This window comes from Pseudorca crassidens, chromosome 20 (assembly GCF_039906515.1).
Source record: "Pseudorca crassidens isolate mPseCra1 chromosome 20, mPseCra1.hap1, whole genome shotgun sequence".
NCBI classification, from domain to species: domain Eukaryota; kingdom Metazoa; phylum Chordata; class Mammalia; order Artiodactyla; family Delphinidae; genus Pseudorca; species Pseudorca crassidens.
Genome location: NC_090315.1, coordinates 4,037,416 through 4,056,154, shown reverse-complemented (window position 1 = coordinate 4,056,154; position 18,739 = coordinate 4,037,416). Strand labels below are relative to the sequence as shown.

Sequence of the window (18,739 nt, the reverse complement as noted above, 5' to 3'; positions counted from 1 at the left end):
GTTTGAGCCCTGGTCCGGGAAGATTCCACATGCCGCGGAGCAACTAAGCCCGTGCACCACAACTACTGAGTCTGCACTCTAGAGCCCGTGAGCCACAACCACTGGGCATGTGTGCCACAGCTACTGAAGCCTGAGCGCCTACAGCCCATGCTCTGCAACAAGAGAAGCCACCGCAATAAGAAGCCTGCGCACCACAACGAAGAGTAGCCCCCCCGGCTCGCCGTAACTAGAGAAAGACCGCGCACAGCAACGAAGACCCAACGCAGCCAATAAATAAATTTTAAAAAATCTAGAAACAATAAATGCTGGAAAGGATGTGGTGAAAAGGGAACCCTCCTGCCCTGTTGGTGGGAATGTAAATTGATACAGCCACTATGGAAAACAGTATGGAGGTTCCTTTAAAAACTAAAAATAGAACTACCATATGATCCAGCAATCCCACTACTGGGCATATACCCTGAGAAAACCATAATTCAAAATGAGTCATGTACCACAATGTTCATTGCAGCTCTATTTACAATAGCCAGGACATGGAGGCAACCTAAGTGTCCATCGACAGATGACTGGATAAGAAGATGTGGCACATATATACAATGGAATATTACTCAGCCATAAAAAGAAACGAAATTGAGTTATTTGTAGTGAGGTGGATGGACCTAGGGTCTGTCATACAGAGTGAAATCAGTCAGAAAGAGAAAAACAAATACCGTATGCTAACACATATATATGGAATCTAAAAAAAAAAAAAAATGGTACTGATGAACCTAGTGGCAGGGCAGAAATAAAGATGTAGACATAGAGAATGGACTTGAGGACACGGGGGAGGGGAGGGGGAAGCTGGGGAGAAGTGAGAGGAGCATCGACATATATATACTACCAAATGTAAAATAGTTGGCTGGTGGGAAAGAGCAGCATAGCACAAGGAGATCAGCTCAGTGCTTTGTGACCACCTAGAGGGGTGGGATAGGGAGGGTGGGAGGGAGGCTCAAGAGGGAGGGGATATGGGGATATATTTATGCATATGGCTGATTCACTTTGTTGTACAACAGAAACTAACACAGTATTGTGAAGCGATTATACTCCAACAAAGATGTGTTTTAAAAAATAATATTGGGGGCTTCCCTGGTGGCGCAGTGGTTGAGAGTCCGCCTGCCGATGCAGGGGACACGGGTTCGTGCCCCGGTCTGGGAAGATCCCACATGCCGCGGAGCGGCTGGGCCCGTGAGCCATGGCCGTTGAGCCTGCGCGTCCGGAGCCTGTGCTCCGCAAAGGGAGAGGCCACAACAGTGAGAGGCCCGTGCTGCACACACACACAAAAATAATAATAATAATGATAATTTTGATAACATAAAAATATAATACCTAAAATTTTTTAAATAATGAAATTTACCGCATTTTATAACATATATTTGCTTTTAAAATAGTCATGAAAATATGTCTATATGTATATTTTCCAGGTCTAGTTGTTTTTTTTTAACATCTTTATTGGAGTATAATTGCTTTACAATGGTGTGTTAGTTTCTGCTCTATAACAAAGTGAATCAGTTGTACATATACATATATCCCCATATCTCTTCCCTCTTGCATCTCCCTCCCTCCCACCCTCCCTATTCCACCCCTCTAGGTGGTCACAAGGCACCAATCTGATCTCCCTGTGCTATGCGGCTGCTTCCCACTAGCTATCTATTCAGGTCTATTTTAAAGTAAATTACAGACATATCTCACTTCACTGGTAAATACCTAAGCCTGCATCTCTAAGAAATAAAGAAAATCTTTGCAACCACAATATTATTATCACATAATGAAATAAATAATTTCTTAATATCAGCCAGTGACCAGTCCATATTTAGATTTCCTTGGCCCCCCAAGAAAGGTTGAAAAATTGTTGTAATTTATCAGAAACTGATACGTCAAGCCTCGAAAATAACTCAAGCACAAGTGATCTTCAGCTAAGCCAGGAAGGGAGAGATGCAGACATATAACAAATGGAGACACATCTGCCTCCCAGTCCACCAGCTCCCTCAGCTCCCAGCCCTACAAAAGAAGCTAGTGAGGGGCCTGGGAGGAGAGAATCTGTCTGCCTTTTTTACTTCTGTCCTGGCATTTTCTTCACAGGCCTTGGCACACAGTAGGTCCTGAAGAAACATCAGGTGAATGAATAAATAAGAGAAAAACCCCTGACCTGGCCCTGGTATCCTGTAGGGTCAGGAACCACAGTGTCTGAGTCTTCCCTGTGTTCTAGGTATCACCCAGGCCACAGCACACAGTAGGTCCTGATGAAGTGCCAGGTGACTGAATGAACAGTTGTATATCCCCAGCACCAGCACTTGGAGTCATTCAGAGTCAGGGACCACAGAGTTGGCACTCCCTGTGCCCCAGATATCATGCAACCCAGGCCTTAGCACACAGTAGGTCCTCAGTAGACATGAATGGTCAGGTAAATGAATGAGTTGGCGAACATCCTCAGCACCACTCCTGCAGCCTTTCACGGTCAGAGACCATGCAATTCTGGTCCATTCCTGTGATCCAAACTTTGCCCAGCCCAGGCCTCAGCACATAGTAGGTCTCCAAGAAGTGCCAGGTGACTGAATGAGTAGTTTATACATCCCAGCATCAGCCCTGGAGTCATTAAGAATCAGGGACAACAGAGTTGGTTCCTCTGTGTGCCCCAGATATCACTCAGGCCATAGCACACAGTAGGTCCTCAAGAAATACTGAGTGACTGAATGGATAGTCGAAATGCCCAGCCCCAGCCCTAGAGCCATTCAGGGTCATGGACCACACAGAGTCTGGCTCCTCCCTCTGACCTTTGCTCAGTTCAGGCCTATGCACACAGTAGGTGTTCAGTAAATGCCAGGTGAAATGGGTGAATGAGTAAAATGGAACCTAGTTTACAGACATGGTGCTGAGTTCAATGACCCGAGAAAACAGAAGAAACAGGCCCTCAGCAGCTGGAGAGCTGCGGGTCAGCCCCGCCTTGGGTGGGGGTGGGGCTACAGGGCCGTGGGCGGGGCCACAGGACTGTCCACTGAGCCCTCCCACCAAGACTTCAGGGAGAGCCTACCTGGTCCGAGTGCGCAGGCGCAGAGGGCTCCGGCGCCCCTTGAGTCCACAGGCACCAGCCTGTATTCGCTGGGTGAAGGGCTCCCAAGCTGATTTTGACTTCGTGGGGGACTGTGCTGCTCCGGCCTCGCGTGTAGGCTGGTTGGCCGGCTGTGACCTCCTGTCCCTGCCCAGGAGCAGGGATGGGCTGTAGGGATGTGTGTGGCGAGTCTGCCCTGAGTCCTTCCTGCTGCAGTCAGCAGCCCCCAGAGGAAGCAGGAGTTTGTAGACCCTCCTGCTGCAGAAAGAATGGAGCCCCCGCGAGGTCAGAGTCTGAGTGTCTACAGCTGCAGAAGGAGCTGAGCCCCTGGAGCAGGAGTCATCGAAAATGTTTGTTTCGGAGCTTTTGAAATTTAGGGATACAGATAAGGTCAAGAGGAAGAGAAGTGGACAGTCCATGAACACCATGGTGCTGGATGCTGAAGCCGCTCCCTGGTGGCAGCTTGCAGCAAGCCCACCGACCCCAAAACCACTCTCACAACCGGAATTGCCCATCCTCGGAGTAGGCAGTCTCATGATGAGAATTACAAGCTATGGACCAGCGGCTGGGCATCCCAGCTATTTCCCTATGATTTTAAATTTGCCATATTTGCCAACTTATTTGACCTATTTCCCCCTCCACCACGTACCCCACATACTATAGAGAGATTCTACCCTGGGTCCAACATCTCCATTCCAGGAGGGGACAGAGCAGCTTCAAGCATTTGGGGGAGAGGGTCCAAGAGGCTGGGGCCCCACAAGGTGGTGTGGGTGTAGGAAGGGTTCCTGGGAGACAGAGCCTGATCTCTGCAGCCCTCTCTAATTCAACCTTCCCAAGACCAAGTTTCTCTGGGGAAAGCCACCCGAGTAGGAGGACGCCAGAAAAGAGCCGCATTAATCCGTAATTGTCAGGTGGTGATACAGGCTATAAGGATGATCAGAGTGAACTGCGGATGGGGTGGTCAAGGAAATCCTCTTTAAGGAGGCGAACGTTGGAGCAGAGACCTGTAGGACTGAGGGAGCCATGTGGGCTTATGGGGGAAGAGCATTCCAGGCAGAGGTCCATTCCAGAGCTGGTGCAAAAGTCCTGAGGCTGGTGCACGATGCGCTTGTTGGAACAGCAAAGAGGCCAGTGCAGCTGGAGCAGCAGCTGGAGCAGCGGAGGGAGCAAAAAGCAGAGATGGGGGCGCAGGCGGGTTTGCGTGGGGCTGGACGGCTATTGTGAGGACTTTAGCTTTTACTTGCTGAGGTGTGCATTATACATGGTCTTAATTATGGTTTAATGGGATCTGCCTGGCTGTTGGGTGGAGAACAGAGCATCAGCGGTGCTGGTGGAGACTTTAATCATCCATGAAATGAGGTTCCTGGCATGTGGTAGAACCCAAATAAATAAGCACTGCTAATATGATTTATATTACTAGCGTGATAATTTTCAATATCTCACAAATGTGATTAAGATTACCAGCTCCGTCTGAGCTAATCACAGTCCCTTGGCCTGGACATCTATGATGGTCTCCACAGGCATCTCCATTCCACTCTTGCCCAGCTGCGCATCGTTCTTCGCCTGCTCCTCCAACAGCTTGTTCCTGCCTCAGGCCTCTGCATCCTTTATTGCAAGACTCTGGTCCCTGCAGCCAAGCAGCGACGGGAGGGGGTGTGTGTGTAATGAGAATCTGCCCTGAAACCACCCCCGCCTCCTTGCCTTGCCAAGTAGGTGATGGGGGTGGTAGCTATTCTCCCAGCCACATGGAGAAGGAGAAGGAGGTCACCCCCAAAAGGAAGGTAACTAGGAGGTCAGCGGAAAGTCCTCAGCAATATTTTTAGACCTGGAGAACCAGCTCTAAATTTTTTTCCTCATAAATCCATTGTTTACTTGGACAATCCTCTCCTTCCAACTCACTGCTTTTGTTCCAGGAATACTTAATACATTAAAAAAAAAAAAAAGATATACTACCTCCCCTGCATATTTCTAGTAATTATCTTCCAAGACCCAGGAATCTTTTCCCAACATTTCCAAGAATACCATTCCTGAAAAGAGATATTTTATTTTAAATTATTTTCTGCATTGGTCAATGCCTTTTACAAATAACTTCTTTAACACAGCTTACATATCCTCATTTACATATTCAGTCATCACAACAGTTCATTCCAGCTCTAAATGAAGCCGATTTCATTCTGAACTTTGGTGTAAGTGAATCTATAATGAATCTCGTTGCTTGAGTTCATTTGTATTGAGACTCACCTATTTGCAACCAATAAAATACTAATGAATGAAACAGCTGAGGCTTGTGTTTCTTTCTTTTAAGGGCCAGTTGTTGGCTTGTTGGGTGCAATCATCCAGAGAGGGGAATGGAGAGAGAGAGAAGCCCATACTTCTCCTGCCCTGATTTCTCTAGCAAACTCAGGGGAGGCCACTGAAAGTCCTATTAAAACAAAATAACTGGGCTTCCCTGGTGGCGCAGTGGTTGAGAGTCCGCCTGCCGATGCAGGGGACACGGGTTTGTGCCCCGGTCTGGGAGGATCCCACATGCTGCGGAGCGACTGGGCCCGTGAGCCGTGGCCGCTGAGCCTGCACGTCCGGTGCCTGTGCTCCGCAACAGGAGAGGCCACAACAGTGAGAGGCCCGCATACGGCGAAAATAAATAAATAAATAAATAAACCCAATACATGTTAAAGGAAAACAAATTATAAACTAGAGAAATAATGGACATAAATAAATCCTAATGATGGTTCTTCAGAAAATTAATAATAAACTAGATAAAACTTTGACAAATCTAATAACCACAAACCGAAGTTGAAAGGCAGAAAGGGGAGAGAATAAAATAAAGAGAAGATTTTGTTTAATTATAAAATACTGTGCACAAATAAGCTAATCATCTGGGGGGGGGGAAGCTTAGTGGAATGAAGTATAGCCTAGGGGATAAGAGAACACTGTAAATCATAAAAATTAATGGAGTAAAAAGTATTCATAAGCTAATAACATGAGAAGAAATGGAGAAAGCCATCCAAGAACTCACTGAAACTTCCCCTCCATAGCTCTAGGACCTGATTACTTTACTGGTGAATTCTTTCAAAATGTCAAGGAATTGATACTTCTCAAGCTACAGAAAGTATTCGAAAGCACAGAAAAAGGTTAAACTTTACTCAAGTCCTTCCATGATGCAAGCTTAGCCACGATACCAAAACTTAACAAAGATAGCACCAGTCTTACATAAGAAGATAGAGGCAAGAATCCTACAGAAAATATCAAGAAATAGAATTCAATATCTGAAAAGACTGCTGTACCACCATCCTAAGAATGCAAAGATGATTTGTAATTAAGAAATCTACCAGATCTTATCGCTCCTAAGTTGCACGTGTTCACCTTCTCTGAAGTCAGGATGCATCTTCCACTTGGTGGCATCTTACATTTAAGTAGCATTTTTTTTCTTTCTCAGGGGTATACAAAGTAATGCGTGTTTTACAATCGATGATGTCTTAAGGTCAGTGAAACCTCACACAAAAAGGTTAAATACAAAAGAAAAATCATCTCAATGGATGTTTAAAAGGCATTTGATAATATTCAAGACCTGTTCCTGATTTTTAATCAGGTCTCTTCCTTAACATGACACAGGGCATCTATTTCTAAACAATAGCCACTTTTATAGTTAAATGTGAAACATCATAGGCATCCCTGTTAAAACCAGGAACAAATAAAGCACACACACTACCAAGACTATGGTCATTTGTTGCGGAGCTTTTGACCACTCCACAAAGCCCTGAAACACACACACAAAAAAAAAAAAAAAAGAAGAAAGAAAAACTATAAATATCAGAGGGGGAGCCACCATTGTCACGTGCAAGAAAATGGGATTACAGGATTGGGAATGAGACAGTGTATCAGCTGTAAAGCTGTTTGAATTAAAAACTACAAACTATAGCACAGGGAACTATCCTCAATATCTCGTAATAACCTATAATGGAAAAGAATCTGAAAAAGAAAAATTATGTATATGTATAACTAATCACTTTGCTGTACACTTGAAACTAACACAACATTGTAAATTAACTATACCTCAATAAAAACAAATAAAAAAGTATACAACAAAGTGACCAGATATAAATATACAAAAGTAAGTACTATACCTATGTCCTAGCAGATGAAATATCAGAATGATGATACATGTGGTGAAAATTTCAAAATGATATATAAATTCTCACAGTTTCAAATACCACCTGTACTCTAATGATCTTCACATGTACGTGTGTGTGTGTGTTTTTCTTGACCCAACCCTCTCTTAAATTCCTGACATAAATCTCACTGTATACCTGTCATCTCCGCTTGAATATCTCATGGGCATCTTAAACTTTACATTTCCGAAATATCCCTCCCCACTGGCCAAAAAAATATGTCCTCTTGCAGTTTTCCCCCAGTCTACCCCTCAGGTCCCTCCAGGCATCCAACTGTGGCACCCTTGACTCCTGTCTCTCAATACCCACCTCCAACCCACCAGCCAATGCTGTTGGCTTCACCTTCCAAATACATCCAGACGCTGACCACTTCCATCCACTCCCCCCAGTACCATCACACCGGTCAAAGTCACCATCACTCTTGTTTCTTTCTTTGTTTTAATTCAATTTCAGAGTTTATTTTATGGGAAACTGTACCACTATCTTACACCATACTGCCATACTAACTCAACATGGACTAAAGACTTGAATGTAAAACTTAAAACCACAAAACTCATGGAAGAAACATAAGGCAACGGTTCCTTCATATTGGTATTGGCAATGATTTTTTTTTTATATGACAACAGAAGCACAAGCAACAAAAACAAAAATAAACAAGTGGGACTACATCAAACAAAAATGCTTCTGCACAGCAAAGGAAACTATCAACAAAAGGGCAAACTATTGAATGGGAGAAAATATTTGTAAATCATACATCTGACAAAAAGTTAATATCCAAAACATATGAAGAACTCATGCAACTAAATACCAAAAAACAAAACAAAACAAAAAAACCTCCAAACAATTGGGTTAAAAATTGGGCACTCTTGTTTCTTATCCTGACATTCCCCTCACCCCCAATTTCTTTTGCATGCGTCAGCCAGAGCGATCCCTCCAAAGCTAAAGTCACTCTGCCCCAGCCACTCTCACCTCCAAGCTTTGCAGTTATGCTTTCTCCTGCCTGGATATCTCTGCCACATCTTCCAGCTCCACATTTTCCACCACATCTTTAGAAACCCCCACCCACACCACTCTGTATAGAACAGCATCCCCCAATACCTCCCCACGGTAGACCACCCATCTGCCCTCCCCAGCTCTCTTTCTCCCGTGTCCAGAGAGGGCAGAGATTTTAGTTTGCTCGTGGCTGTATCTCCAGTGCCTGACCCAGAGTCCAAGTTTATAAATATTTCTCAAATGAATGAATGAATGGAAAGACAGGGACTTCCCTGGCAGTCCAGTGGTTAGGACTCTGTGCTTCCACTGCAGGGGGCACGGGTTTGATCCCTGGACTAAGATCCCGCATGCTGCGTGGCACGGTCCCCCCAAAAAAAGAACATACCACAACGAAGGATGGGAAGACAAAATGTTTAAAACGGTGACAATTCTTCTGCAAAATAACGATGAGTTAAATGCAATTGCTATTAAAATATCTGGGAAGTTTTGGGAACGGGCATGAATGAGTTATCTGGAAAGCTAGGCAGTGGTGAACATTAAAAAAATTCTGTTAAAGGAGAGAAATGAAGGGGACACGTACTATGAGATGTTAAAGCATGTTATAAACCATTAATGGGATTCACATCTCTAATCTTCGGGAAAGGACCAATTCCTCCCTCTAGCTTGCTCTCCCCCACTGGATGCCACCTCCTTCCTTTTACAACCTGGAGAGAATAACCCACGTCAGCAGTTCCCAAACCTGGCAGAGCATCAGAAACCTCCTGGGGGAGTTTTTCACGTATTTTGGGCTCCACCGTGGGAATTTCGGATTCAGTGGATCTACATTCAGAGATCTTATGAAGCCCCTAATAATCCACGCTACAGAAAATGAAGCCAACTGGATAAACATTCATTCTCCTGTGGCAACAAAAACAAGGATAACCTAACAATTCATCTGTTGAGGAAATGGGCATGACACAACTGCAGTATAGAATATTCGGCAGCTGTAAAACGTAATTTTAAAAAAGGATGAAAGTGATCAGGATGGAAAGTTATCCAGACGATATTGTTGTGAAAACACTAAATGGCAGAATAATAATCTTGCTATAATTTCCTTTTTCGGGGGTTAAGAAATATATGTCATTTACTGTAGGACTCTATTTATATGAAGGCAAAACGAATCTATGCAACCAGAAATCAGAACTGGGATGAGGGAGTGAGTCAGACTGGAAAGGAAGATGAAGGCATTTTCTAGGATGATGGCAGGTTGGTTACACAAGCATATATGTGTGTCGACACTTACTGACATGTGCGTTTTATTGGAAATACTTATGCCCCCATTTTTTTTTTTTTTTTTTTGGCTGTGCTGTTCAGCATGCGGGATCTCAATTTCCCCGACCAGGGATCTAACCCGTGTCCCCTGCAGTGGAAGCACAGAGTCTTAAACACTGGACCACCAAGGAAGTCCTAGGTATGCCTCCATTTTTAAAAAGCAGAGTATAAATTCAGGAAAATGTAAAAAAAAAAAAAGTTTTAAAAAAGAAGAAAATGTAGTTAATATGGCTCATCTGAAATCCAAAAATTTTACACATACACACACGCACACGACACCACATGTAATGGACCTGTCAGTGCCTCACTTAGTTCCTCTTTGTTTCTCCTCCAGCTGCTGTGAGTGTTGGCTGCTAACTTGATAGTTTATGGTTTATATTTATGGTTGCCCCCTTTCTCCTAAGAAATGCCCTTTGCTAAGAGGAGCCACCTCTCTAGAGAGTTACCTAGAAGGTTACACTCACTGTCCACAACCAGCGATGGGAGATAAAAGCCTCCCCACTGGCTCAGAGAAGGACTGGTATTATTCACACTCCAGAGCTCCCTGTGGGATCAGACTGAAGCCGGACCTCAGTTAAACCCATATAATATTTGCCTCACTCCCTCTCCTCCTTCCCAGCCTCCCTCACCCCTTACGGTTCTACCCAAGAACACACTTCCTCAATAAATCCCTTGCACAAGAATCCTAGTTCAGTCTCATCTTCCAGGAAAAAAAATGCCTGCAAGGAAACGGGACAACCTTCTAAAAACATTCTGTTGAAGTATAATATGCAAAGAGAAAATTGCATGTATCCTACAAGCGTGATGAATCTCCGGAAGGTGAATCGTGTAACTGGCACCCAGAAGAAGAAGCAGATCATTATCAGCACCCCAAAATGTCCCCCTCTCATGCTCCCTCACTTACCCCACCTCGAAGGGAACCAGTATCTGGATTTCTAATGTTGTAGATGAGTTTTGCTTTTATAGCAACTTTTACCAAGTCTATTTCTTTCCTTACCTCATACTCTGAGAAGGTTTGCATTTGTGACACATGCTTGTATTTTATGGTATGGGAGTGATGGGACTATTTTTTCCTCCCTGCTTTCCTATGTCTGGGGCCATAGAGTGGGAATTTCTGCCTCTTAGAAATGTCAGGGGACTTCCCTGGTGGTCCAGTGGTTAGGACTTCACCTTCCAATGCAGGGAGTGTGGGTTCTATCCCTGGTCGGGGACCTGGGATACCACATGCTTTTCGGCCAGGAAGCCAAGGCATAGAACAGAGGCAGTATTGTAACAAATTCAATAAAGACTAAAAATGGTCCACATCAAAAAAAAAATCTTAAAAAACACGAAGAAATATCAGGGTGCTTCCCTGGGTGGTGCAGTGGTTGGGAATCTGTCTGCCAATGCAGGGGACATGGGTTCGAGGTCTGGTCCGGGAAGATCCCACATGCCGCAGAGCAACTAAGCCCATGCGCCACAACTACTGAGCCCGTGTACCACAACTACTGAACCTGCACTCTAGAGCCCATGTGCCACAACTACTGAAGCCTGCACGCCTAGAGCCCGTGCTCCGCAACAAGAGAAGCCACCACAATGAGAAGCCCGCACACCACAACGAAGAGTAGTCCCCGCTCGCCGCAACTAGAGAAAGCCCACGCACAGCAACGAAGACCCAATGCAGCCAAAAATAAAATAAGTAAAATAAATTTTAAAAAAAGAAATATTAGGAAAGTAACTCCTTTCCTCCCCTCCATTCCTTCACTCACTCCTCCCCACCTGAGGGGTGGAGGGACATAACTGAGTAGTGAGATGGGGAGAAGCCCTCACCCCTTATCCCCAGTCCTCTCTTGGGGAGGATAAATTCCCCAGACAGACAGGATACTTTAGTGGTTAAGAAAGGCACTGGATTCAAATCCCACCCCTACCACTTACAAGCTGGGTGCTCCGGGGAAAGTGTACTTGACCTCTCTGTGCCTTAGTTTCCCTGTCTGTAAAATACAATTGTAACGGATCCCACATCAAGAACTATTAAGAGAATCAAATAAATTGAGTTAGCCCCATGGTGAGGGCTGTGGAGCCTGCCTCTGATTGATATTAAAGGTCTCTGGTCCCATATGGCCTGATTTTCTCTTTTGTTTTTTGGAAGGGGGCCACCTATAGGAAGGAGGCTGAGTCCGTGCAGAAAGGTCAGCTGGGTCAGGACCCACCGCCCACCCCTGCCGGGTCCCAGCCTGTGCTCCATCAATGTTGGTTGAATGAGCCATGACGGAGTGAATGAGTGAATGAATGAATGATGTCACAGAGGTCTCTGGGCACCTCCCCCACCCTAACTTCATCTTAAAGGGAGGGAAACCATACTAACTACTTCACAGGGCTCATGAATTAATAATGAGAGCTAGTGAGTGTCGAGTTAATAACAAGAACCACCCAAGACATGGAAGCAACCTAAATGTCCATCAACAGAGGAATGGATAAAGAAGACGTGGTACATATACACAATGGAATATTACTCAGCCATAAAAAAGAATGAAATAATGCCATTTGCAGCAACATGGATGGACCTGGAGATGATCATACTAAGTGAAGTAAGTCAGACAGAGAAAGACAAATATCATATGATATTGCTTTTATGTGGAATCTAAAAAAATGATGAAAATAAACTTATTTGCAAAACAGAAATAGAGTCACAGATGTAGAAAACAAACTTATGGTTACCAAAGGGGAAAGGGGAGGGGAGAGATAAATTAGGAGTTGGGGATTAACATACACACTATACTGTATACAAAATAGATAACTAATAAAGACCTACTGTCTAGCACAGGGAACTCAATATTCTGTAATAACCTATATGGGGAAAGAATCTAAAAAAGAATGAAAATATATACATGTATAACTGATTCACTCTGTTGTGCACCTGAAACTAACACAACATTGTAAATCAACTCTACTCCAATAAAAAATTTTTTTAAAAAATGTAAAATAAAATAACAAGAACCACTTAGAATCATGTCAGTCCCATAATACGTGTGACATCAGTGCGTTCCTTACCTGGACCACTTCCAACCAGCTGGAGGTTCCTGACTGGTTTCTACACCTCTGCCTCTCCCTCTGCCTCATCCAATCTCCCTTCCTTCCACGGAGGCCAAAAGAGTGGTTTCTGTAGATCCCCAAATCCCCAGAGGCTCCCCACTGCCTACAAGATACACCTGGGGACTTCCCTGGCGGTCCAGTGGTTAAGACTGCGCTTCCACTGCAGGGAGTGGGGGTTCCATCCCTGGTTGGGGAACTAAGATCCCACAAGCTGCGTAGCCAAATAAATAAATAAATAAAAATAAAAACCCTTCTTTAAAATTAAAAAGAAAGATACACCCAACCTCCTTGGCGTGGAACTCAGCAGTGAGAGGGTCCTGTGAAACGTAAGCTGGAACCTTCTCTGCCTTACAGTAGCCACCCAACTCAGAGTGAAAGCCAACATTTTAGCATGGTTGACAATACCCTACATCATACACCCCCATCACCACCATGACCTCATATCCTACTATTCCTTTCCACTCTTCTCCAGCCAACCAACACCCCCCAGCCCTGCTGTTCCTCATGCATTCCAGGCGCACTCCTACCTCAGGGCCTTTGCACTTGCTGTACTCTCTCTGCCCAGAACTTCTCCCCACCAGATATATCTGCCAGTCTCACTCCCCACCTCCTTCAGGTCTGTACTCCAATAGCTCTCTCTCAGGGGTACTTCCTTGACAATCTTCTTAAAATAGCAACATTTACCTTCACCTCGTATGCCCATAACTCTGCTTAATTTTTCTCCATAGCACTTATTACCATCCAGCATGAAGTATAGGTTAGCTACTCATTTTGCTGATTGTCTGTCTACCTCGGTGACTGTGAACCCATGAAAAGAGGAGCCATCGCTCTCCCATTCACTGTTGCACCCTCATTGCCTTGAACACTGCCTGGCACATAGTAGGTGCGCAACAAATAGTTATGGACTGAATGAATGATCTCATCCCAGTCCCTGCTATGCCCCTAACTCCAGTGTTCCCCCAAATGTGCCTTATTACATCATGTCTCCGTCTTTGCACATGCTGTTTCCTCCCCTGCTCTGCCTGGGAAATTACTCATCCCTAAAATCTCAGGTATGGTGTCTCTTGGGTATTCAAGAATAAACATCCTGGACCACAGAGTTACTTTCTTCTTCTATTGAGCTATCTCACGTGCAGCCAGCACTTATTTCTACACTATCATGGTTGGTTGTTCAGCTTGCCTCCCCCCACCTTGTGTCAATAAACCTTTTCCTGGCTTGAGCCAGTCCAAGTTGGATTTCTGATATACGATTGGCAGATGAGACCCTCATGTGTTGCCAAGAGTGGTTATGTGGTTTTTTCCTAATGTATAAGATAAATATGTAAATAAAAGAACCACTGTTATTATTTCACATGTTGATGTCTTATGCCCCCCACAGAAAACACTAGGTATTTCAGTGAAAGGAATGTGCTTGATAACTCTTTTTGGTTTTATTTGCAGCACTTGGATTAAAACCCAGTAGGTAGTTGGTGGTTGGATGGTTGGATGGATGGATGGATGGATGGATGGATGGATGGATGGATGGATGAGTAGGCATATGGGTGGATGAATAGTAGCCACATCCTTCCAACAGCCAACAGGTAGTACATAGATGAATGCGTGGGTAGATAGATGAGTGGATAGAGGGATGGATGAGTGGGTGGGTTGAATGGATGGAGTGGTTGCATATGGATGAATGGGCAGATGACTGGGTATATAGATAACTGGATATATGGATGGATGGAATGGGTGTGTGGATGAGTAGGTAAATGAAAGGCTGGGTGGATGAATCAGAGGACAGATGAATGGATGGTGGAAGTTCAATGGGTAGATGGATGAATGGATAGGTAGAAGGGTGAGTAGTTGGGAGGGTCGATGGATGGATGAATAAGTCAATAGACAGATGACCTCACGTGGATGGATGGATGGATGGATGGGTATACGGGTGAGTAGACAGATGGATGCTTAGGTGAATAAATGAGAGGACAGATAAATGAATGGTTGATTTATGAAGGATTTATGAGTGAAGGGTTGGAGGGTACACATGAGTGGAGTTACCCCCACCACCTGAGACCCTCCACTCCATGTCTGACTACCATGGAATATGTCCTGTTTCCCATGGGAGACCTCTTGGGGCTCACATCCCCAAAGAGACTTTTGTGGGGCAGGGAAATCCCAAGCTGAGGAAGGGAGTGTGACAACCCACTGAGATCTGCAGAGTGGGGCATCATCAAAAGAGGAAGGAATCGCCAGCTTACCTGGGAGTCCTCTGACTCATCGTCTTCCTCCACCGAGCTCCACTCCTGGGGATGCCCAGTCTCGGGAGAAGGTAGGTCTGGGTGAGGGGAGGAATGGAGGAGAAAGGAGTCATGAGTGAGTGACCAGGCCAGCTGGATGGGTTCTGCTTTCTTCCTGTCTGCCAACTCTCTTCTGCTGATATCCACACACACACACACACACACACACACACACACACACACACACACACACACACTGCCCATGTGGTTCAGGTGGGGTGGAGAGAAGGAGAGACCTGAATTCTGATCCCATTTCTGTCAGTAACTACCTGGGAGACTTAAAGCGAGTCACCTGATGTGATCCACCACCTGAGCCTCTATTCCCTCACCTGTCAAATGGGTACAATAGTTCCTTCTCTACAGGCCTCTGGCAAAAACTGAGTGAGAAAGCAGAAGAAAAAGCCACAGAGTTAAACCAGGAGGAACAAGGCTTCCCCAGGTTCCAGCCTCCAGTGAAGAAATCTCCCCATATTCGAACCTCAACATCCTTCTCACTCCTCAACTCGATAGAACTGGGGGTTGGACCAGAGATGGCCATTTTCCACTCTTTCTGCACCCAGGTCCTGCCGGGAGCCCCAAGCCTCCTCCTCACTGCCAGAACTGACATTTCTATTTCCCACAACTTCTGTCCCAGATCTGCTCATCTCCTGTGGAAGGAAGGAGCCTTTCCTAGTAGAAGGTCCAGCCCCCATTCTCCTGTGGGGGTGCCTTTCAGGTGTCCCCATCTCAGCAAATGGCACCACTCTTCGCCAGATGTTTGGGCCAAAATCCCAGGGGTCACCCTTGATATCTCTTTGTTCCTCCCCTGTCCACTCCTGGACAGTTGCAGGAATCTCCCAACTGGCCTCCCAGCTTCTACTCTTGACCTCCTAATCCTACGGTTCATTCTCACACGCAGCTGGACGCAGAGTTTCTCAACCTGGGCACTGCTGGCATTTCAGGCTGCGAAATCCCTGTGGCGGGGGGCGGGGGGGGCGGGGGGGTGTCTGTTCTGTGCACTGTAGGACACTAAGCAGTGTTGCTGGCCTCCACCCACTAGATGGCAGCAGCATTTCCCCAGTTCTGATAATTCAAGATCTCTTATGTTGCCTGGGGAGGACAGTGGGGTGTAACATTGCCCCCAGTTGAGAACTACTGATTTAGAAGAATCTTTTGAAATACAAATGAGATCCTGTCTTCTCCTCTTCAAAACCTTCCAGTGCTCTCCCAATACTCAAGTAACACGCAAACTCCTTGCCAAGGTCGACAAGATGCCCCATCACTGGTCCCAGCTGATCTCTATCATTTTCCCCTCCCATCTCCCTGCTCTGTTCCCTGTGGTCTCCTTGAACACAGCAAACTTACTGCCAATGTGGGGTCGTGCACGTGCAGCTCTGGCTGCCCTTGAAGCTGTTCCCTCATCCTTGGAACAACTGATCCTTCTTGTGCTTCTCCCACCTTCCCCAATCACACTGTCACACCCCACCAATCATCCTGTTTTACTGTCTCCATAGGTCTCGTCAGACATGACCTTTCTCTCTATTTTGTAACTTCTTTCTTTAGTGCCTGTTTTCTCCTCTAGAATTGGAGCTTGGGACTTCTCTGGTGGTCCAATGGTTAAGAATCCACCTCCCAATGCAGAGGACGCAGGTTCCATCTCCGGTCAGGGAACTAAGATCCCACATGCCGCAGGGCAACTAAGCCCGTGTGCCGCAACTACTGAGCCCCTGTGCCACAACTAGAGAGAAGCCTGCATGCCATAGGAGAGCCTGCGTGCCACAATGAAAGATTGCGCATGACGCAACTAGGACCCAATGCAGCCAGAAATAAATAAATAAATATTAAAAGAAAAAAGTATCGGAGCTCTACAAAGCCATCTTGTTCATGGCAACACCCTAACGCCTGGCACATAGTAGGTGCTTGTGATAGATTTTTGCCCCCAGTGGCCTCCAGCTTGTTCACAGCTCCCTGTGTCCACACCCTTGGGCTGCCCTCCCCACTCTGCCCCACTGATTCTGAGCTTGACCATACGGCTTATTTCAACCAATGGCCCGTAAGCAGCTGGGTTGCCAGTAGAGGGTAAAAAAGTGCTTGTGACCTGGGGTTTTCCCTTGCTTGCTGGTCCCAAGAACTCTGCAACCACCCCCGTGAGAATAAGCCTGGGCTAGCCTGCTGGAGACACATGGCTTTAAGTCAGCACCATTAAACCAGCTAGACACACCAGTAAAGCCATCTTAGATGAACAAGCTGCCCTTCAGCTCACTGCAGCTGCACTGTGGGAGCCGACACAGGCAAGGGCAACAGAACTGTCCCCTGAGGCCACATACATTGCCAACCCACAGAATTGTTAGCAGCTAAATGACTGCTGCTTTAAGCCACTCAGTTTGGGGCTGACTTGTTACACAGCAAAAGCTGACTGACACAAGGCTCCATAAAACTGTGTTGAAAGGAGCAAAGGAATGAAGTCGTGTCTTTCCCTAGGCTCTGCCATGACCTCCCCCCCTCCACAGGACCCCTGCCCCTCACCTTTCTTGTCACTGTCACAGCCAGAGGCCCCAACCTCCACAGCCATGCAGTCCTTGGTGAGGGAAGCACGCTTCTCCCAGGCCCTGCCCTCCTGAGACAGCAGCCCCTGCATCTTCTCAGGCCTGAGACTGCATCTCTCCAGGAGGCTCAACTTTAAAGGCAGGCTTTTTCTCCTCTCCCCAGTCCAGGGTTCTGTTGGGTTTCCCAGGGAACAGGACTCAGAACCTGAGGACAGACAGACATTTAGTCACTCAACAAATACTTACAGAGTGCCAGCCCTGTGTCAGGCATGATTCCTAGGTGCCAGAGATACAGCAGTGAGGGAAGCAAAGCTCCTTTCCCTCTTGGGCCTTACATTCTAGTGGGGGGAGAGAGACAGACAGCATGCCAAATGACAGCACGCACACACATACACACATTCCACAACCCAAAGCATAGAGCTACAAGTTTTTAGGAAAAGAGAGTTACCCCCATAATCCCTGTAGCTACAGAGAGAAGGACCCTACTCTTCCCTCCAGCCCCCTATAGCATGACTTTCTCCTCTGTTGTCATTAAGAAGAAGAAGGAGGAGGAGAAGGATTTGCCAAATAAGGGTTTAAAAATCCAATTTAAAATTAAATATTCTTTAGGGCTTCCCTGGTGGTGCAGTGGTTAAGAATCTGCCTGTCAATGGAGGGGATACGAGTTCGAGCCCTTGTCCAGGAAAACCCCACATGCCGTAGAGAAACTAAGCCCGTGCACCACAACTACTGAGCCTGTGCTCTAGAGCCTGCGAGCCACAACTACTGAGCCCGCGTGCCACAACTACCAAAGCCAGCGCGCCTAAAGCCCGTGCTCTGCATCGAGAAGCCACCGCAATGAGAAGCCCGTGCACCGCAACGAAGAGTAGCCCCCGCTAGCTGCAACCAGAGAAAGCCTGCGTGCAGTAAGGAAGACCCAACGCAGCCAAAAATAAATAAATAGATAAATTTAGTTTTTAAAAGTTAAATATTCTTTAATATTCTCATTCTATATCTTGTCAACTTAAAATTCAGGAGGCTGTTTGCAGGAAGCTATCTGAACTAAAATAACTTGACGTATAACCATTTACCTTGAGACTCTAAAGCTGGTTTCATGTTCTTGTTCTAGGACACTGTATGTATTACCCATGTTGCATGATATAACCCACTGACTGTCCTCGTGAATAGTATTTTTTTTTAAGGAGTACGTTCTCCTGGTGTGAATGAAAAAGCTTTTGTAAGTGTGGTCTTCCTTGCTTAGGTTTATGCAAACAGAAACTTTTATCGGATTTTAAAACCACAGAGCACATACTCTAGATTTAAAGGGAAGTT

The 18,739-nt window shown here is 45.8% G+C and overlaps 1 protein-coding gene across 1 annotated transcript in view; it reads right to left on the bottom strand.

The window, feature by feature from the left end:
* Positions 1-4,451: 4,451 nt before the first annotated feature.
* The window catches only part of SMIM17 (small integral membrane protein 17), a 30,812-nt gene continuing 16,524 nt past the window's right edge, over positions 4,452-18,739 (bottom strand). Inside the window, exons 2-4 of the mRNA XM_067720693.1 lie at positions 17,409-17,633; positions 14,865-14,941; positions 4,452-6,839 (exon numbers count right to left, since the gene is read on the bottom strand). Coding sequence (XP_067576794.1) covers positions 6,729-6,839; positions 14,865-14,941; positions 17,409-17,633 — 413 coding nt within the window. The 3' untranslated portion in view covers positions 4,452-6,728. The remainder of the gene's footprint in view (positions 6,840-14,864; positions 14,942-17,408; positions 17,634-18,739) is intronic.